Source organism: Mastomys coucha, unplaced genomic scaffold (genome assembly GCF_008632895.1).
Source record: "Mastomys coucha isolate ucsf_1 unplaced genomic scaffold, UCSF_Mcou_1 pScaffold18, whole genome shotgun sequence".
NCBI lineage: Eukaryota > Metazoa > Chordata > Mammalia > Rodentia > Muridae > Mastomys > Mastomys coucha.
This window is the reverse complement of record NW_022196900.1, coordinates 42,248,905-42,271,896: the sequence shown is the minus strand read 5'-3', so window position 1 is coordinate 42,271,896 and position 22,992 is coordinate 42,248,905. Positions and strand designations below refer to the sequence as shown.

Sequence of the window (22,992 nt, the reverse complement as noted above, 5' to 3'; positions counted from 1 at the left end):
TTTTTGTCTGTGAGCTTGAGAAGCTACATGTAGAGAAATGTTAACAGACAGCTGACCCTGGAGTATAGCATTTATAGCCAATGCTATGTCCTTACCAGGATTTCCTTCTTGCTCCTCAGAATTTCATATTGAGTGACGTATGACTTTTACAAGGATGAGACCTTCAAGGAGATCTAGACTAACAGTTAGATTACCTTTTGCACATTGATATTTTAAAAAAGATTTACTTATCTTTATGTTATATGTGTGAGTGCTTCTCCTGCATGTGTGTGTGTGTGTGTGTGTGTGCAATCTGGGTGCAATCTGGGCACTTGTGGGGACCAGAGAGGCTCTCCGATCCCCAGGAACTAGAGTTACAGATAGTGCAGAGATGCCTTGTGAAGGGCCAGTGCCCTTTACTACTACTGACCTGTCTCTCCAGCGCCACATTTAAAGAATTTAACTGTTTATGATGGAAGGGACCAGGGACAGTTCCATGGAACAGACTAAAGCAGAGTGAGGCACTGGGGTAGAGAAGCAATGGCAGAAGGGCTGTTGGTGTCTCGAGGTTGGTACTGCTGGTGGGAGAGAAAGCGAGGGGTGTGTCAGGCTCCCTTTACAGAATGGTTGGGAAATCAGCTGGCCAGCCTTGGCTTTGAAATGCTCCCTCGATCCATTCTTCAGGCAGTAGGTACACTTGATCAGGAGGCTTCTGCTTCCTCTCCATCAGTAACCCCCCAGTGTTCTCAGGAGAAAATCAATAGTCCCTCCTTTGACCACAGGTTCACAGCATTGCTTTTAGTTCCCATTGGCATCTGGGCTTGTGACTTTGGGTTTGGGAATGCAGTGCCCAAGAAGTGGCCTTTCATACCTTCTGAAGTGGTCTTTCTACCTCTTCATATGATAAATCTCTTGATATCCTTAACAGCCCCTGATTTACTGAATGAATTTTATCCTAAATTCGTCCTTCCCGCTTTTGTGCATTTGCAGCTGATATTGCTCCTTCATTGAGTTCATATTATGTAATTTTATATTTATTTATTGAAGGAGTTGTTTCGATATATCCACATTTTTAGGGAAACTGTTTTGATTGTGGCAGTCATTAGCACCAGAGACAACAGCAATGCCTGGGTAGGGTCACAGTCAATATTGTCAGAAAAACGAGTCACGGATAACGCATCCAGTTTCATAAGTGAAGGCAAGAAGTAAGAGAACTATAGAAGTGGAAACAAAAATAAAATCCACCCATCTTCATGCTTTGTTCCTTGGTTTACTAACACTGTCACTTTACTGTAAACAAAGATGTATTACCTCTGTCAGAAAATTATTCCAGGACAGATCCTATTGGTAGTAATAACAACACTGAGTACTTAGAGATGAGTGTGTCGCTCAAATGTAGGTGTTCTTTATTGTAAGGTGTTACTCCCTAAGAACCAATTTCCACTTTATAAGAACTGATTTCCCTTCCAGCTATTCAGGAAAGCCAATCTCTTGTCATATTATAAAATAGTTTTGAAAAGTAGAAGGGAGACTGTCATTCTTTCTTTTTGTAAAATCGTTGCATTGTCTTGATGATTTCCGATTGTCAAGATGACTAACAGTATCTGAGAAAGCTGTAAAAGCAAATTATAATAAGAGGAAGGAGGAAGGTTCCATTCTCCTGTGTTGCTTAAAACACCTGTCACTTGAAATTTGAAGACCCTGAGGACTTTGTAATATGCACAATAAGCCATTGTGGGAAGAAGACTTTAACTACAATGAAAAGCTGAGGGGGGTCCACCACCATCTTCACAAGCTTGCGAAGACGAAGGAGGTGATTTTGTTCTTAGAAGCAAATCCATTTTTAAAATTTGCAGAATAACATGCCCGAGATTGTTCTTGTCCATCTTCATCCTATTCTTGAGGCATCCTTGTCAGTTGGGAAGGTGTGGTCTAAGGCACTTGTGACTGAGTACCACTTTCAGTGCTCTTTACCGTCAGTCCCTTACAGTTGTTTTCCACACAAAACCCTGTGTGGTATACAGTAACACTCACTGGTTCATTATCATAGGCTTCTGTTTTTAATTGGCAGAAATGCTAAAAATTCATTACTATTCCCTGGATATCTGTCTCAATAGATGAGTATTAACTGTCGATTAAAATATCTTCTGGCCAGTTCTATCAAAGCTGGAATTTGAAATAGACAAATAAAAATGATAAAATTATAGGCAATATGTTATAGTGGTTATTTTTCTGAGGTAGAAATAAATGATGCCATGTGACCAAGTTTTCATTTCTGTTTTTTTTAAAAGAATTTGTACAAAACATTCATACCAAATCTAGCTTTCATAGTTTTTAATAATTTACTATACAACTTTTTTATTTTTGCAGATTAAATACACTCATATGGAAATCATAGTGTACAACTTTGCAAAGGTAGATAAGACTATTTGTAAACTAAATAGTATCCAGTAATGTTAAATATTTGATAGAGGACTATATAATTTGGTTAAGTTTCCTATCACTGCTAATGATAGAAATTGAATTTGTCAGTGTCAATGCTGGGTGTTGTTAGGACATGCCTTTAATCCCAGCAGTTGGGAGGCAGAGGCAGGAAGATCTCTGTGAATTACAAGACAGCATGTTCTACAAAGTGAGTTCTAGGTCAGCCAAAGTCTACACAGGTAAACCCTGTCTTGAATCTTCTCTCCATCTTTAAAGTAAAAATGGGCATGAGGAACATAGAGTAATCACTGTATTCCTTTCTGAAGGTCTAGAATATTCTCTTTGCTTAGTCTCTATTATGAATACGTAGGTCTGAAATGTCATTTTTTTGGGGGGGGGGGTCTAGGTAGGGGGGCGTGGCAGGAGAAGCTGAAGATACTGCCCAGTCCTAGTGCCCATTTTCCAAGCAGTCTACCCCTGAGCTATGGTCTCAGCCTTAAGTATTTCTTTTGGATACTCTTTTTATCCTTCAGATCTTAATGATTACGCTCATAAAACATGGAGGTTGGGCGTGTCTTTGATTCCGACATTTATCTACAAAAAGATCTCTTGCTAACTTGTCGACATTTCGTTCTACCTCCCCGAGTCTACTGAGGAACTTCATTCCTAGCTGGGAAGGACTAGAGCCATGCTTTTAACACAAGCTGAAGAGTGATGCCCCTCATGGTTTTTCCTCTACTTTGGCTTACTTTCATGACACTAAATCTGGTTGTATTCTAATGCCCAGTAATTTAACAGACTGATTATTTACTTGGACACTTGAATTTTTTTTCTTGAGACACTGTCTTTGTCACCCAAGTGTTAGGAGTTATGCTTGGTTACTTGATACCTTCACATCATAACCCATCAAGATCATTTGCTCCTCCTATTCAACTACTCATGGCTTTATCTAAGTCTAAATGTAAAATAATACAATAATACACACTTGTAAGACGGAGCTGGAAATTTCTTTGTGCAAAATGGAGTGGCTCCTTAATTTGATAAATGATAAGGCAATTTGTAATTTTAGATAAAATGTAAACTTAAAAGGACTTTTCAATTTTACTAATTTCTATACATTTAGGATTGAAATAGTTTGACTCATTTAACATTTATGAAACTCTTACCATATGAGAAGAATTTTTATAGGCATTGGGTACAAAAATATGATTAAGTTGCTAGCTCTGGACCTGCTAAACAGAAAAATAATTGTTATTTATAAAAGGGGGCTTTATCAAAAATAAATAAGTAAAGCAGGTGAGAAGGGATTATCTTTGTGCTTTGGAACTTACTTACTTTTGAAGCACCATAAATCGTTCCATAAAATCAATAAGGTAAGCACCTTAGAAAAATTGGCTCAGGTTATATACTGATATGCAATTAGTTAAAATTTTAAATTTAATTAATTTTTCTTTTTTTATTAGATGTTTTCTTTATTTACATGTCATACAATATCTCCTTTCCCAGGTTCCCCTCCAAAAAAAAAAAAAAGAAAGAAAAAGAAAAAGCTTAAAATAAAATTAAAAAAAGAAAGCAAAAACAAACCCCTGTTCCCTCTCCCTCCCCCTGCTCACCACCACACCCTCTCCTGCTTACTGGCCCTGGTATTCCCCTACACTGGGGCATAGAACCTTCACAGGGCCAAGGGCCTCTCTTCCCATTGGTGTCCGACTTGGCCATCCTCTGCTATACATATGCTGCTGGAGCCATGAGTCCCACCATGTGTACTCTTTGGTTGGTGGTTTCGTCCCTGGGAGCTCTGAGGGTACTAGTTAGTTCATATTGTTGTTTGTCCTAAGGGGTTGCCAACCCTTCTGCTCCTTGGGTCCTTTCTCTAGCTCTTTCATTGGGAACCCTGTACTCAGTCCAATGGATGGCTGTGAGCCTCTACTTCTGTATTAGTCAGGTACTGTTAGAGCCTCTCAGGAGACAGCTATATCAGGCTCCTGTAAGCCAGCACTTGCTGGCATCCATAATAGTATCTGGATTTGATGATTGAATATGGGAATGATTCCCAGGTGGAGCAGTCTCTGGGTTGTCTTTCCTTTAGTCTCTGCTCCAGTTAGTCTCTACAACTCCTTCCATGGGTATTTCGTTCCCCCTTTTAAGAAGGAATGAAGTATCCACACTTTGGTCTTCCTTTTTCTTGAGTTTCTTGTGGTTTGTGGATTGTACTTCGTGTAGTCCAATCTTTTGGGCTAATATACACTTATCAGAGAATGCATACCATGTGTGTTCTTTTGTGATTGGGCTACCTCACTCAGGATGATATTCTCCAGATCCATCCATTTCCCCAAGAATTTCATAAATTCATTGTTTTTAATAGCTGAGTAGTACTCCACTGTGTAGATGTACCACATTTTCTGTATCCATTCCTCTGTTGAGGGACATCTGGATTGTTTCCAGTTTCTGGCTATTATAAATAAGGCTGCTATGAACATAGTGGAGCATGTGTTCTTATTACATGTTGGAGCATCTTCTGCTTATATGCCCAGGAATGGTATAGCTAGGTCCTCTGGTAGTACTATGTCCAATTTCCGGAGGAACCGCCAAACTGATTTCCAGATTGGAAATTTAACTCTTAAGCCCACATAGACATCATGTTCTGATTACAGCAAATTCTTGAAAATACAACTACTACATTTTTAAAAATATTCAACAGCAGACAATGTAGCTCCTTGCTAGATGGAGTGCTGGTTGAGCATGTGGGTTCCATTCTCAGCAACACACACACGTCCTGTTATATAAAGAACTCTCTGCACCAAGTCTTTCTGAAGTTTTATATTTTTGTAAGTTCATGCCATTAACTTTGTGAATATTTTCCTCAGTGAAATGCTAACCTTCAGTTTGTACTGTCTTATGCTCTCTGAGAGAAAGTGGTAGCTTTTCAACAAATGAATTCAAGCAAAGGGCCTGCCAGAAAAGTGGGAGCTAGAGATGAACGTGGTCTCTTGAGTTAATGAAGAAATAAATAAGTAAGGGTCCATGCAGTGAGGCACCATGTGAGAGAAACAGATTCCAGACCAGTACCACTTAATGTGAGTTCACGAAGTGTTCATAGACATGTTAGATATGAGTGGTCTGTCTACTAAGTTGGGAAAGTTCTGGTTTAACTCAATTTTAAACTTCTTCCTTTGCTGAATGAATATGTAGAATATTAAATATGCTGTTGTGTGCTGTTACTCTCCAGGAGAGGCTGCTGGCTCGATTAGCATGCTTATTATGTGTGTGAATTCAGAAGCCTCCCTCCCCCACAATGGGAGGAGTTAGAGGGAGCATTAAGTCCAAACTTTGGGCAAGTGCCAGAACCCAGACTTCTGTTTGATGAAGGCTGGAATCTCAAGGTTTCTGTGGGCTTGGGAGCTGAGTGAACCCACAGCTTTCATGCTTGGCTGGCTAGCTGTTCTCTGAGAGTCATTAATGTTAAAAGCGGTCCTGGAGAAGGCAGGGAGTGACCTGGCAGGCAAAACTTTCCAGCTGCCTTTGGGGATCCACTGACCACCAATTCTGAATGTTCTTGGAGTTGGCATCACTGCAATCAAATAGCAAATCTTCAAAAATCAGTTTCTTTTAACGTGAAAAGTAAAAACAGAGGTAACATCCTTTGATGGGATAAATGTGTATAGGAGCTGATTGGAGTTTAATATATAAGCCTAGTTTTAAATCTTCCTTCAGCTTCCTGAGAAAGTATCAGAAGTCAGGATTTGTAGCTCAGTGCTTCCCCCCCAACCCCAGTCCTTGCCACTTTGATATCAGAAAGCCAATCTCAGAGTCCCCCCCCCCCCACCACCACCACATATGGATTATTCCCATCAGCTACACTGCTCAGGGTGGAAAAAAAAGAAAAGAAAATCACATGACCATCTTCAAAACAGAAAGGAGAACAGTAAATTGTTCCTGAAGGCTCTCGTTAGAATCCCTCTTGTTGCCTGCTAATTAGCAGATATCTGTCTGCCTTTCATGTGCTTGAATGGAGGCCGGCATGTTGGGTGGGGCAAGCTTATGTGCATGTTCCAAGGGCCCGTACTGGTTAATATGGAAAAGTTGAGCTCTGGTTTCGTGCTCTGGAAACTTAATGATTTAAAAGCACCAATTTTACAGGAAAAAAAAAAACCTAATACATAATTAGTTCCAAATAATAACAGCTGTTTGATAATTCGATGAAACAGATGAAGATTGGCAAGTAGAAACCCCAAAGACTCTGAGTCCTGGGTTGCCTCGCAGAGTTCTGTGGCATAATCAAACTGTATGCTTTAACTCCGTTTACATGTTGATTTACAGTTCAAGCATGTTTTGGAGAAGTTTGGAAAGTCAGAGTAACTAGAATAGCAAAGTGGCCCACACAGTGAGAACTTGATTTTCTAGACAGATCACAAGGTGCTGGAACCCTTGTGCATTATTTAAGAGAAATGGACAGGGTGAGTTTCCCTTCAGGTAATAGGCCTTATTCAGGGGGAAGAGACCCAGCCTTTCCCTCAAGAGTCTCCTCAGGCAAATGGTTTTCCTGGAGAGCTTCATTGTTGATCCTGTTAGGCGTTATAGAATAAAACAAGAGAATGGAAATGAATTTGTGCATTTCTCAGGGTTCTGGAAGAATTCTCAAAACATAATTATGTTATGTAAAATATGTAAATACACATGTCTAAAACCAACTTATGAATGCTGGGATTAGATACTTTTGACTGAAAGTATTACAAGTGAAGTGGTTTTGAGGAGTAAATGTGAGGAGGCGCTGGGGTGCAGCGGGTGACTGGCTACAAACCTTAAGGGTATGTTACCCTGTGTAAACTGACAATGCTCTGCCAGTCTTGTATTTTATATCTTCTAGCAATTAAGGAATATGTTAAGTAAATCATGCTATTTGCTTATGCATACATCTAAGAGTTTCTTACAGGTTTTTAACACACAGGATACCATTATTAGTTTAACTCAGATGCGCTCTGAGGTTAAGACACCTTATTAAAGGTTCTCTTTTTAAGTAAAAATTTCAACTTTGCTGCTAACTGTTGTATTTTCAAGTACTTGTTCATCCTTTACCCGATGCCCCCTTCCTTCTGTCAGTAATTAAAGAAAACGTGTAAATTTAAAGTATCCATACCTGAGAAAGGCAAACTTCTATTTTTTATTTGGGGCTATCATTTATTGAGTACTTAATACCTGTTAGATGCTGAGTTTAAACTAGCTTTAAATTCCTTTAGAAAATTCCCATCTCTGGTCCAGCAAGATGGTTCATCAGGTAAAGGCACATGCCACCCAGCCGGAAGGCCTGATTTTATTCAAAGGTTCCATATAGTAGAGGGAGAGAACCAACTCCTGCAAACTGTCCTCCAACCTCTGCAGGCTCACATACACTCTCTAATAAGGAAATAATAAGTGCAAAAATCTTATTAAAAATTCCATCCTATGGCTTAAACATTTATTATTAACCATGGTGGTAATAGTTGGACTTTTTCCTGCTTACAGTAAAAAGAGACTTTGATAAGGGTGTTTCTTTGTGTCCAGTGTTTCAGATTTTAAATCAGTCGTAGTCTGAGAGTTTGCCAGTGTCAGTGGTCTGGTATTTGAAAATCTGAAATGCTTCTAGAAATACTTCATGATGTCATAGTGGAAACTTCCACACCTGACTTCATGTTTTGGGTTCTAGTCTAAACATAAACACACACATGAAAAATATATATAAAGCTGCCTTCAGGGTATGTGTCTAAGGTGTGTATATGCATAGATGAATTATGGTTAGACTGGTATTACATTCTAAGATGTTCTGTTATATGTATTCCAATATTTCAAACTCTGAAATTCCAAATATCAACCATCTCATAGAAAGGACACTTGACCTGTCTCTGAGTTTTTAAGGTTTCATTAATACAGATATTTTAAAGAGCCAAGTCTTCCATTTCTTAAGTTAGCTTTTAAATGTTTACCTTAAATGCACTCACTATAATAACATAATAATTGTATTGTTTATGTGCTTGGAGGCACCGAATGTTTTGCCTTATACTTCAGGAATGCCCAGATCTCACAAATACATGTCCTGTCCCGTTCCATTCTGCTACAACCAATGACTGATAGAGACTGAGTTATTATACAGAACCTTGTTATGGGATCAGTGTCTCCTACTTTGAAAACAAGTGACTCAACCAGACAGCAACATTTATTTTCTCTAAGTGACTGGAGGCCTAGCAATAGGAGACCATTATCCTGTGACAATATTCTGTTTCATTGACATTATCTCGAAAATGTAATTGGTCCATTACTAAATAGAGGTTTTGTTACTGATCAATTTCACGTGATTTCTAAAACCATTAGAATAATAAATATGCCATCCCAGTAATTTCATTGACAGAATGGTTTTATTTTCTTCATTTACATTTATTGGGGAGGAGGAAATATATATTTAAACACCACTCCCTTTGTTAGCTTTGACTACTTTTTCACTCTAAGAAACAGAATTTATGCGCGACAATCATGTTTACATCGAGCACGGAACAGACGACTTTAGAATTTTTGTGATTTTTTTTTTCTACTTGCTAAGCTATATCAAATCATAATTGTCCCCAAGCAATCAGTTTGCTTTCTCAGATTTTATTTGAAAGTAAAGGTCCAGGTCATTTCGAGGACTTGGAGGCTTTCCTGTAAATCTACTAGATTAGCCTGTCAGTTAAATTGCCCTAACTTGCAGTATGGAAAACAACAGTGTCCGTAGCTACAGGATCCTGGGGGGTCTCCCAATATAAGTGTTCCTAAACGCATGGCTGTTTCCCAAATGTCCACCTCCAAAAAGTCATCTGTAATCTTGTTAAATTAGAAGATTTCCAGTATCTTTCTGACTTTTACAGTTAAGGTTACAGTATTGATTTTATTTTATAGTCCATGGCTCTCAGATGCTTAACACTAGCAAGACCCCATGGCTAGAGTGTCCCCCAGAGACGACTGAATCACAGAGTTTATTTAGCTCTGCTGATGCCTAACCAAGAAAGAGAATGTGCTTAGCATCCTGCAGACTTATTTGGGGTGATTTTCCCCTTGCTTCCAAATTATGTTTACTGACATTACCCAAGATCCTTTCTAATAGTCTGCTAAATTGACAATAGACAAAAGCAGTTTGAAGTGTTTTTAAAAAGCAATTTCATTTTTCTGGTATTCATCCTTGTGACACACACTGTTCTTTATTATTCAGGAACTTTTTTTTTTTTTTTTTTTTTTTTTTTTTTTTGTAAGCAGGAAGGTATTTTTGAGATTCAGAGCAGTTTCAGTTTTAGCTTTGCATTGGATATAGACGTAACCTAGATGCCTTTTTTCAATGGAGCCATGGCAAAGTACAGGCTTGTAGTGACTTGCTGCTGCACTGTGCTTGGGTTAAAATACACAAGAGTCTTCAACCATCACAGACGGTTTCAAGTTGCTGAAGAATACAACAAGTGCAGTGCTCAAGTGTGATTAAGACTGAATAACTCAGTACTTACGGCAGGAATTCCTTTATTTAGCACAGAGGTTACCATGCTTTTTTTCCCCTGAAGAAAAAACTGACTTCATTTTTACAAAGTTGAAAATTCAGATTCCAGTTGACATCTTACCCTCGTGATGCAGCCTGCCATTTTCCTGGTTAATTTTGGAGTGTGAGACACATTGATGCTGGTGAATAGATGCAGGACTGCCTAGCAGACTAGATTCTGAGCAACGCAGAGTCTCTGAATCACCTGGCATCCTCCATCAAGCGACTGCAGTGGGATTCAATTCATATGTCTCGCCGCAGTGTGTAGATGGTACTTACCCTACATTTACCACATGACTGGGAACTCTAACAAGAATCCATAGAATCACTTTCACATGTTCGCTTTACTGTGTTTTAGAGACAATGTTTTGTCTTTAACTTAATTTTCAGTATTCCATTTAGCACTTCACCCTAGAACTTTGAAATAAGGCCTTTTTTTTCCATGGTGTGATGTTAGACACACAACATGATCCATTGTTGTCAACTCAGTAATATTTTTGACACTCTGTGGAGCTGCAGCCATATTTCTAATATTTTTTTGTAAAATATTTTTCTAAAAGTTTTTTTCTAATATGTTTGTATGAATCTATTTCTACTACTGGTAGAAGTAATAGCCTTTTAAAAGAAATTTGGGAAGACAAAATATAAAATACAAATAATAAAAATAATTGCCTCTAATTGTATTACACAGGAGTAAAATCTGGATTGACTTTTACTAATATTTGACTGAACAGTACAAGCGTAGCTTCTATGTAGTTTTAACTGCCTTTTCTATATGTTTTAACTTGAATCATGGTTTTGCACTGACGGGCCTACATGAAATGCAATTTTATTCTATTAAGTTTTGTTCGATGTTTTCACTTGTAATATATTGACAACTTACCGTGTCATTCAGTGTCTGCTGCTCTTTGTGTGTGTGTGTGTGTGTGTGTGTGTGTGTGTGCGTGTGTAAAATGTTGGTTCATTGTCTTTGTTTTTTCATTTTGAGACAGGGTCTCTGGGAACCTGGGCTATCCTGGGGCTTACTATGTAACTGAGGATGAACTTGAACTCCCAAATCTGCCTCCTAAGTGATAGGATTAGCACTGTGTGTCCTTATACACATTGACATATGCATTGTCATCAAATGTTTGAGTTTCTGCTTGCTGTTGAATTTGCAGGTGATTTCTGAGTTCTCATTGTCAGCTTAATGAACCCCACTGCATGTACATCCTTGTAGCTCCTTTAAGTCCACTCCTTTCTGTCTCTTTTCACTGTCTCCAAGCCTTAACAAACTGTAGCATCATAGCAAAGTCACCAAGTAGAAGCTCAATAAAAATCTTAAAAGAATAGGTACATCTTATTGTAAAATAGCTACATATTACTGAAAACTACTGGGTTTAGTTTTATGTTCAGTTCTAAGCCTTTTTGGCAGATCGTCAGAGAATCCAGAAAGGTCTCCATCAGTTCCCGCCCACACCTCCAGTGCGTAACTGGTTTATCTTTCCCATCACAGGACAAATACTGAAAATCACTCTGTGAACAGTTTTGACGTCTGTCTGTGAAATGTATTTCTGAAACAGATTCTCTGGTGTTTGTCTGTACCCCTGTAGCTTTCTAAATAATCATTTAAGCTATCAGGGATTACAACACATCTTTTCTTCCTATAAGCTTTCATAGCTCCATTTTACTGTGAAAGAAATCGAGAAAGTGGAAAAGCACATTGGGATTGTGCCGAGCTTTTCAGTAAAGACATAACTGTGTTCACGCATCCCTCTTTTTCTCCCCCTTCTCTCCCTCTCTTCCCCTATCCTTTCTTTATTCTCCAGGGCAAGTTTCCTGCCAGCACTATTTGATCAATAGGTGAACCCTGTGAAAGAAAATATCTGTCAGTCATCACAGGGAAAGCAAATGAAATAAATACATCTGAGCACTGGAACAAGTCTGAAATAATCATCAGGCTGTTTCAGGCGGCTTTGCTGACTGTGAGGTTTTACATAACGTTTATGGCACTGTAAATAACAGGTAGACGTTTCTCTCCTCAACTTTATCTCCCCCAAGGCAAAATCACAGGAGGAGAAACTGTGGTCTGTCTCAGCATTTAGTTGGCAAACCATGTTCTCTGCCTTCACCTTTCCTCTGGGCACAGAGCCCAAGCCATTTCCTTGTCTCAAAGTTGACTGTGGATTTGTGGCCTGAAGTAAAAATACCAGATTCCAGCTCCAGAAACCATCCCACACACTTGATTTGGGAGCCTCTCATTTATTATCTCGTCTATTCTAAATAACATTATTATTTTATGCACATAGTTCATCTTTTTTATATTGTCTTTCAGCTTCCACTCAGCATTTTAATGGAAAGCAGAAGTGCCCCATTGTAGCTGATAGCTCATCTTTCACTTTTAGTGGTGTGTGTTACTTGACAACTTGAATGAAGTAATGGATGTGTTGACCACCTATGCCTTCATCCAAAAATGAGTTTGGTCTCTGAAGAGATTTTCAGTGTTCACCAGAGTTGTGTAAACCTAAAATTTTTTAAAAAATGTATAAAAGTCTAAAACCTATAAAAGTCCAAGATACAAGGAAAAGTGGAGAACTTTGAGAGACTAACAACTTAGTAAGATCTTGTCAAACTCCTGTCAGCAAATGGCCTTTGAGCTAAATGTTCCCACATAGGAGCTTTGTTTCTCTGGCTTGCATCATACCACAGGGTCAAAGTTCATAGATGTTTCCAAGCTGGTTTTGTTCTATACCTTGATTTTCTTATGGGGAAAATATATATGTATATGTAGATGTATGTAACATGTATGTGTGTGTGTCTGTATGTGTAAGAGAGAGATTAGGGAGAAGAAAAGGGGCAGGATGAGAGGAGAGATGTCTTAAAATGCTCAACAACTTAATAATGTAACAAGCAAAGACGATATTATAAACCATGATTATAGCTTTTTAAGCACAGAAATAAAACATAAATTAACATTCAATACCAGCAAACAAGAAGACAGCCAATGTTGACTAATATGCATAAAGTTCATATGCATAAAGTTAAACTTGTTTATGAGTCTGACAAGTAAGTAAGGAGGCTGAGAAATATGTAAAATAATCAAACTTTTAAAACACTTTGATGCAATTACTTCTTTGTTAGTTACATAGAAATATGTTTTTCTAAGCCATAGAACTGGCACAGCTATTATTATGTTATAATTTAGTGTCATGTTAAGCTAAAAATAACAGCTACCAGAAATGTAGGGTCTCTCGTGTGCTTTTATATAATTAATTTGAAACAGCCACAAATCTGAAGTGTTATATATATAGGGAAGAAGAGCAGGAGTTTTCTGAGAAAAGAAAATGGCTTGTTTTCTAGAAAGGCTATAGCAATTGGATTGGAAACCTTAGTGTGCTTGGCCATATTGGAGAGGCTAACATATTGTTCCAGAATGCGTGAGAGAAGAGCAGGTGTCCCCGGCAGGCAGGTGTTAAAGGTGGCTGTGCAAGCTTGCCCTAGATCACTAGTTGACTCTCCCGAAGTTCTGCTAACAGGTGGCTAAGTGATTGGAGTGCCATGTGACATTTATCCCGGGAGCAACTTAGATGACAGGCTGCTACAGACTGGGGAAGGGGGCCTTTGCTTTGATGAAGAAATTGCCAAAACTCACGTCTCATTAGTGTTTCCTAGGGTTCTTTGGAAGTGAACAACAGTTTAATTAAGGGCTGACGTAAACACATTTCTGCACACTTTCCCTGCAGCATTTTATCACATTAGAATCGATCAAAATTGTTGCCTTGGGCTGACTTGAACAGATATACATCTGGAGCACCATTTGTGCAAGCTGCTGCCGAGCTGCGTACATACGCTGTGCTCGCTGCAGCTCGCTCCTTTTGTAGCTGAAATTACCTTGTTGGGAGATGAGTTGACCTAACTCCTTATTTGCTTAAGCCTTTATCTCTTTGAAGTGATGCTGTGAAGTGAATGACACATCAGAGCTTAGGATGTGTGCATGCTACAGTGCCAAGATCTCACAGCATAGCTAGTAAAAATTATAACTCAGTTTGCAAAATACTTGTTTAAAGATAGGCTTAAGTCCATGTGAACTTCTGTCAGTGACTTACTCAAACTTTTTTTTTTTGGTCTGGAGGCATTTTATTTTATAATTCACTATATAATTAGTTCTAAAGCCATAGCTAATTGTCCAATTATGAATCAAAGCACAGGTGTGGACAGCAAAGAGCAGTGCCTTCAACACGCATCTTTCCTTTCGAAGACTTAGCCCTCCTGACTTTTGTCATTAAGGAGAATCCTTGGTACAACTTAATATTATCAGGGTTATAATTATTTAATGAAATTTGTCTTTTACATCTGCCCTTTTAGCTGGATTGTGAGTCTCACCAGAACATGGGCAGCGGGTCTTGCTTCGCATCTTGAACTTTGTGTTCAGCTGAACCCCTCATACTTAGGGGGTGCTCAGTGGTTGCCTTTGATGTCTCTCTTTGGTTTCTTTAACTGCTCTTTTGCTGCTGTTAAGTCATCTTCAATTATAAACTTTATTTTTCCCTCTTATTGAAAATATATTTTTTCTCACATAATATATTCTTATTAAGATTAATGGAATGTGTGTTTGAAGCTAACCATCCTGGGTTAAGCTTGCTCACTGTGCTGCTGGTGAATATCCCATCATACAGCTTCTCTCACATATAAGAGATTTGCAGACAAGCTACGTACACATGATACCTGCTTTACCTCTTCCAGGTTCTCTTTGCATCCTATATTTTTAGTATATTCATACCTAAGTAGTTTGACCTTCCATAACAGTCACATATTATATGTGTATATTACATAAACATATATATCCACAAATATACATCATTCATATCTGTATATATACATATATATTATAGAACAGATAAAAAATTAGTCATCAAGTAATATGAAATATCAAGTAATATAAAATTTAGGTGTAAGATTGCTAATGAAATCTAGGCCTCAGAATTTCTTACAGTTATTTATTTGCTGGACTTGTGTGATTATTTGCAAACTTTGGCCTGCCTATCGTAGCCAGAGGAAAACTTACAGTAGACAGCTCTTCTCCTATTATGTGAGTTCTAGGGATGAGATTCAGATCATCAGGCTTGATATGAATGCCAGAGCCTGCTGAGCCATTGTGCTGGCTGTAAACCTCAAATTTTTTCCCAAGGGGGATTATGGTTTGCCTAAGTATGTTAAGGTGGACAAGGTGGTGTTGTGTTAGTAGAATGAGAGAGTAGGAATGTAATTTAATAAGTGGCAAAAATGAGTGAGAGAAGGCTGAAAGCACATTCCTTCCACCCCCAAGTACACTGTTAACATTCCTAATGCAGACTGGAGCAAGTGCAAAGTCTAGCGGCAAATATACTTGTATATATAGAGAGAGTCCAAGCTCTTGAAAGGCTGAGGAAGAAGGATTCTGAGTTCAAGACCAGCCACGGCTATATAAGAAGACCCTGTCTATACATACATACATACATACATACATACATACATACATAAGTACATACATACTACATATACTCACACACATATGTATACATATATATACACATATATGTATGTATGTTTGTAAAAATATATAATCTAGAAAAAAAACAGAAAAATGGTAAAATTTTGGGACAGTTTTCCAATGTGAAATCATTTCATTTACAAATGAGTTCTTCATAAATCAAACTTACACCTTGTCAGGCCTTTCTGGGTTTTGCTTCTTTCTCACCAATTGTGAGCTCTTTCTGCTCTCTTCTTCCAGAAGCACCAGCCACCTCTTGTCTTACTGTCTTTCTTTCTTTTCAGTGATATTATCTTATGTATTATTCAACTTACCCTTTATTATGTATGTATTATCATTCAACTTATTATATATTTATACATTACCCAGCTTTGTTATTCAACTAATTTTCAATTTAATCGTTTTATGTATTATTCTTCCTTCTTGGGGAACAGTAGGTTGCAAAAAGCACAGCATTTGTTTTTCTTGACAGAAAGGCCACTGAAGGCCATCTCTCCTTTATTTTCAGTCCTGGAACACTCTTTATTTAGTATATGAGTGCATTAAAAATAGAAGTGATACCATTCTTAGGTTAAACGCCTATTAGACCATTGAATTTCAAAAATAAAATAAAATCAAAACAATACAAGTTTGATACATAGTTAAAATGCAATGTCTAGAGACCTAGCCCTGAGGTCCCAGCATAATTGCCCTCTTACCCCGCCTCCCCCAGTGCATTGATGCATTGTCCTTTGAGAGAAATTCACTTTTTGTCTCTGAGTGCTCAGCATAGTGCTATTTCTATCCCACATAGCAGTATTTCTTTATTGATTGATGACCCCAGAATTAATTTAACTTAATGGGAAGACGAAGAAATGAAACTAAATTGTAGCACTCTCCTGCTTTGTCTAACGTCAATCCTTCTGCTTCGGCTGGTGCTCCTTCTCAATCTTGTTCTTATTCTGAGTTATTTTTTGTTGTTAAATGGGAGGTAGCTTATAATCCTTTTTACCTTGTGGGTAGCCACAGTCATACTGCTTCTGCTAGGTCTCCCCTGTAACCCTCTGTGCTCTGCACAGGGGAATACTGCTGTTATTAGGTCCATGTCTACAAGAGGACTCCCTTAACAAGTAGACTTCTAACAACTGCTTACAAAAGCTAAGGGTATCATTTTGACCAAGAAAAGTTTTAAATCGTTAAGTTAAAAATGGCAAAGTCACTTGCAATGTTAAATTTTTATGGTTATAACATTTGACTTGTCCTGTTATGAGAAGGCACTCATGTGAGTTTGTCTGGTGGTTGTGGTAGTTTTGAGGTCTCTTCCTGTTCTTTGGAAGTGGTGTAGCCAGAATGGCTCTCTTCTGCTTCACAGAAGCTCACAGAGAGCTCTTCCTGACATGACGTGTGCTGCACTCTATCAACCACTCTTGGAAGACTTGGAAAACTGACCTAAACAGCTTCAGTTCTTTTAACTTAACTTGTAGTCAGAGGTAAACATGAGTCAATATTAAGTTACTGCCTTTTTAAAACCATCTGTCACTAAAAATTTAAAATGGAGACTAGCTGCTTTTGCAGAGCCCCAGGATTTGGTTTCCCGCACTCAGGGAGCACTCTTTAACCTTTGTAACTCTAGTTTCAGGGATCCAGTATGCTCTTCTGACATGTACAGACCACGTCATACATGTGGCACTTACATACATGCAGACAAACACTCATACGTTTAAAAGAGTCCATCTTTTTAAAGAGTTTAGAACAATCTAGGACAAAAAAATTTGCACTTTGTTATCTATCTTAAGGAATAAAATAGAGCTCCCTCCTCTTCTATCAGTTTCTGTACCTAACTTCAACTTCTAGTAGGTCAGACACAATATTGAATCATTCCTTTTAAGGTCACATAGCTCTTGGGGGAATCTCAGTATTCTCTTTACTGTTTTGAAGATAACTTAGGCAAAATGAACTTCCTTTCTCTCTCTATTTTTTAAACCTTGCTTTAACACCCCTTGGTAGCTGCCTTAATTGTTGTGGCTCCATGAACCATTTTCTTTTCTTTTGTCCTCCTGAGAACTATATTAAAAACCTGATTAGCTTAGCGGCCACCCATTAGTCAGAAGCACAGTGTCCACCTCTCTGCCGACTGGTGCTGCCTCCAGTAGCATGACCCTTGCTTAGGTGCCAGCACACTCAGAACGCATACTCAGTTCTATTGGATGCTTCTTCCAGAACTCAGGCAATTTTCCAATGGTAAAATACAAATGGCAATTAGTCTCTCATGTCTATAGTACTGGGAGTTCTTTTTCTCATTTCAGAACATTGTGAATAAATAATTCAGGTCAGTTTTTTAAATGTAGTGCGATAGTTGTAGTGGTTTTCTTTTAACAGAGTCTTCTTCTAAATCCATACACAGAAATATGCAGAGGTGAAATCCTATGATAGTGCATTTACCTCAAAAGTAGCAGACGAGTAGGTGAGAGTTGATGATGGCTGAAGTTGTCTGCTCAGTACAAGGGGTCCATTGCTATTATGGCTACTGTCCCCGCATTTAAAATTTTTGATGGTAAAATACAAATTTTATAGGTCATGTCATTGTTAGAGCAATTTAATATAAATTTATAAGCCTCCATAAAAATGAGCATTAGTTAAGATGTTAACTCCTGAGTCATGTCCCTTACCTCGGTGCCTGCTGGATACCCTGGTCAGACATGTTACAAGATGCAATCCTACAGTGACTCAAGATCAGCAGGGCTTTCTTAGCAGTCCGCTTTGATTTAGCTGCATGGATTCTGCTTGCTTATCCGATGCATTGGTGCTCTCCCCACTTTTGCTTCAGCCTCTCATCTTCTATATTTTGGAAGTGTTAAGTACTTTGGGATGGGTGAGCGGAACCATGCAAGCTTATCATGGCGTGGTCGGCACTATCTCATAATTCCTTTTTGCTTCTTTATATTCCCTCACTGGATGTTTAGCTTTATAGAAGTAGAGAGGAAATCCAGTTCACAGTTGTATCACCAGAAACTGGTGTTGTTTCTGGCATGAATTAGGCCTCTAAATTCATATTTGTGAAATAAATATATTAATCACAAATCATGTGTTCTTTTCTAAATGGGCCTCCATAATAGATACTCCAACTCCACATAATTTCTGAAGGATATGTTCTATGTAAGCTGCCTGTCCATCATATGTTGCCCCTGTATAACATTCAGACATGAGTGCTTATAATCCAGTCTTTGCTCGTATGTGTCTTTCCTGATGATTTATCCCCCTCAGCATAGATCACTTGGACTACTTAAGCGTATTATGCTGTCCCACCATGTTTGAATACCTTTTCTTGTAGACCTGTTATCCCCATGCACATTTTGGCACAACATGGAGGCTGCTGTCCTTAACCTGAGGCAGAGGAGCAGAGTACTCTGCACCAGGGGCTGGGAATAGAACAGCCAATGCCACAGTGCCTCTGCCCTCAGCCCACACACTCCCTCTCCACTGATGATAACTGTTTCTACTCCATTTTCCTTGTCTCAAGCAGCAAATATCCCTAAGCCAGGAGCTGCCTTTTATTTGTCTTAACATCCATATTCATCTGGAATATAGAGGAACCTGATGAATATTTGTAGAAGGATCAAGTTGAGAATGTATTTCCCTTTGTTTTTGCTAAACAAGTAAAAATGATCTTCTTAAAAGATGTTAAGCCAGGTATTGTTTCTCACATATCAGTGCCTGGTTACCCCCTTGTCATTGTCACAATATTGTCATCAGTTCAAATAATAGCCCCTAAGTCCTTAAGGCCAAAGCTGCCCACACTGGGCCACAGAAGGACGTCAAGCCTGCAGCATGTGGATTCTCAGGTCTTCAGGGTTTCTTTGATGGCACTTTAGGTTAGCCGTTGCAAAGAATGTTTCTAAAAGATGTTTTCCAGCTCTAGCCTGCCTGGGTCTTTGACCTTGTGTATAGATTTATCTCAATGGGTGAGGGTGAAAGAATCCAAGAGTATTGGGAAATGAGATGTGTTATGTTGACATGGCCCTCCTTGCATAAGAAGGCCAGGCAGATTGAATGTGTCCCTTTCTCTTTGCAGATATGTCTTCTCCAACTACAATGAAGAAGCCTGAGAAGCCACTGTTTAGCTCTACATCTCCACAGGATTCTTCCCCAAGATTGAGCACTTTTCCCCAGCATCATCATCCCGGAATACCTGGAGTCGCGCACAGCGGTGAGGAGTTTGAAGTAGAGGAAAGGCCTTCATGTTTTGTCCACACACCAAACACTTAAGGGTGGAGGGGAAGTTTATTATCGTTGCTATGGTGACTATATCCTCTCCACCCAAAAGAGAGGGTTGCTAATGGACAAAATATTTTTCTTACCAGTTTATGAGAAAATATTTAAGATTATATAATTTAACAATGTGGCCAAGGGCTGATAAATTCTAGTATGGTCAGTGATCCAGGAATGATGCCTAAAACACAGGAGGACCCACATACATCTGAGAAATTGTTGGGATATTATTCTGGAAGCCTTAGGAAGTCAATTATAAGTATTTTAGCAAAAAAAGTTACACAATTGGAATGGTATTTAAAAAGAAGTCATTGGTCTAGAACTAAAAACATATAACTGGAAGGAGCCAGACTGGAAGAAGAAAGACAATTAAGAAGAATTTGTAATAATTGAAGCAAAAGATGCACATATATGTTTTCTTTTAAAATAAAGGGAAACACTTCTGTTGTGTTAATTTGGCTTTCAGTCCTTTTCAGAAGATCAGAATAACTTTTATTAATAAGATAATCATTTTTACTTTCATGTTTTATGTATGTGAGTACACTTTCATTCTCCAGACACACCAGAAGAGGGCATCGAGTCCCATTACAGATGGTTGAGAGCCACCATGTGGTTGCTGGGAATTGAACTCAGGACCTCTGGAAGAGCAGTCAGTACTTAACCGCTGAGCCATCTCTCCAGCCCTACTTTCATTTTTAAATATAAAATCCTATCAGCTTGTATCAGGCCCACTACAGATCCTGAACTATCCAAAGATTTGAATTCAAACTTGAATTGGGTCAGTTCTTGGAAAGAGATTTTTTTCAGAATTGCTCAGACCAATTATTTCTTAAGCCCAGAGGCCAAAATGGAGCCACCTGGGTAGGTCACACGTGTACATGTGAACAAAATCTATAATTAAACTGAACTGAGATTAAGATTCTTATGACTTTGGGTATAGTTTGTTGATAGAAAACATGTTTGAAGTCTTAGCACTAGGTTCAAGAAAAACAAACAAACAAAAAACAAAACAAAACATGAGACATTAAGTAAAAGATGCCCAACTTTTCGATAAACATTTGCACTTCCTTAAATTAGACTTCCTGAGGGTGTGCATCTTAAAGAAACACCTCAGTAGAATTTGTGTTTTAAGAAGTGTATGGTTCTTCTCCACAGTGCATCTGGTAGAAGGATGACACGGGGAAAACATTTAAACCATGTGTTCTGTTACCAGACTTAGTACCAGTCTGCTAGATCTGACAAACTAAATTTGTTCTGCACTGTGCACCCCTAAATCTTTATATCCTGAGTGTTTTCTTTGAGGGACATATCATTGTCTCTTAAAGTTTTCTTCCTTTCCCCTCTTCTTTTTCATATAATCACAAAGTTGAAGATGATTATTATAGACACTCTTTATTTGTAGTCGTTAAAATAACTTAGTTTTCACATTGTTTGACTGTTACCTACAATATTGAACACTTTGTATTTTCTTATGACTTAAATCAAAATAGTAAAGCAATAGAGATTTAATCTTTACCTCTATATATTTGTTGTCTTAATTACTAATTATATCATTATTTCTAGTAACTCTATAAAAATGAGGGCTAAAGTATACTTTCTCCATATTTGATTTAAAAATTAATTTTCAAAACTATACATTATGATCATACTATTGTGGAAAGCTACCATTGAACATTATTCACAATACATATTTTCTGTAGTACTTTGTTCTGCAAGTAGAACATACTATTGTAAGATATGTGGGTAAATTCATATGTTTGCCCTTATAAAAATTTTTAGTTAACATTTTTGTGGCTTCTCTTCTTGATGTTACCTTAGCAATGCTGTTGAACTTCAGTATAGTAACAACTGGAGTCAGAATAAGATAGTCATGGGATAAATATCTTTCGCTTTTGAAAGGAATCATCTTCATTTGGAGGAGTGCAGCCCCATGTGCCAATGTTCAAGAGTATTTACACAGCGAGAGAATCATTATTCATGATCTGACAGTTTGGTCTGTTAACTGTTGTCTTCCATTTTAAACAACTGTCAACTAGGTTGTATAGGGAGATGATTTATTTGAAATTGAATTGCATTTCTATTTTGAGTTGTAGTTATAAACCTGTGGGTCCCTTTCTCTCTAATTAATGCTATAACTTGGTCCAGATTTAGGGAGACAAAGACTTTGTAATTGATGGATATACATTGCATGGAAAGTAAATTACTCAAAAAAACCATATATTTTTATAGTTCTACTCTAAACTGTACAAGAGCTTTTCTTTTTTTAAAGTTTTGTTTGTGGAGCTGGTAAGAGAGATGGGTTTGTTATGTCGGTGGATCCAGTTAATGCCTTTATGTCCTTAGAAGGGCCAGCATTGAGAAAATAATACATGAACAGTAGTTTGCTTAATTATGGGAACAAGTGAACGGACACTTTCCAGTGTTATAGCATTGGAAGTGAATGACGTGGGAGGGCAGTGCACTGACTAGCCAGTCTTTGTGTTCTGTGTTCTGCAGTCATCTCAACTCGAACTCCACCTCCACCCTCGCCATTGCCATTTCCAACGCAAGCTATCCTTCCTCCAGCACCATCAAGCTACTTTTCTCATCCAACAATCAGATATCCTCCTCACCTGAATCCTCAGGATACTCTGAAGAACTACGTACCTTCTTATGACCCATCCAGTCCTCAAACGAGCCAGGTAAAAATTAGAGAAAACAAGATAAATAGAACCTAAGGGGCGTGGGGCAGGTCTCCTTCCAAGCATGAGGTTAGTCAAGGCAGTGTGCCTCATGGAACATCAAGGCTCACAATCTGTCTTCAGAAAGCTTCTTGTCGACTAACTAAGTTCTTTTTTTTTTTAATTTATTTTATATTTATTTTTTTTATTTAAAGGTGACTGGATGACAGGTAGGAAGGGCATTACCTCAAAGGGATACATTTGTGAAGACATTTTGGGGTTTAATGTTTTTGGATTTTCGTTGATTGAAAGAAAGTTTATGCAGAATGTTCATTGCCAAAAAATCCTCTGAGCTTGAGTTCACACCTTTGAAATACCTGGTTTGACATAGAGACAAAGTGCTTACTTCAGGCAGAAGCAAGGTATGTGCTAAAATAAACACCCACAAAAGAGCTTTCAGCTGTATTTATAGGCCAGTTATTCGGCATTAAAATCAGCTTTGGTAATGTAAACATTTTCGGCAGCCTTTGATGACTCCTCAACTCTTTGCAGAGACATGACTTACATTTAATAAAATGGCATTTCTAGCTCTGTCTGTCTGTCTGTCTGTCTTTGTTTCTGTCTCTGTCTTTCTCTGTCTC

At 38.2% G+C, this 22,992-nt stretch overlaps 1 protein-coding gene across 7 annotated transcripts in view; it reads left to right on the top strand.

Annotated features, from left to right (window-relative positions):
* Positions 1 to 22,992, top strand: part of Nfib (nuclear factor I B) — a 219,664-nt gene that overhangs the window by 157,930 nt on the left and 38,742 nt on the right. For all 7 annotated transcript variants that reach the window (XM_031377750.1, XM_031377749.1, XM_031377748.1 and 4 more), the window contains exons 7-8: positions 19,495 to 19,629; positions 22,188 to 22,372. In XM_031377750.1, coding sequence (XP_031233610.1) covers positions 19,495 to 19,629; positions 22,188 to 22,372 — 320 coding nt within the window. The remainder of the gene's footprint in view (positions 1 to 19,494; positions 19,630 to 22,187; positions 22,373 to 22,992) is intronic.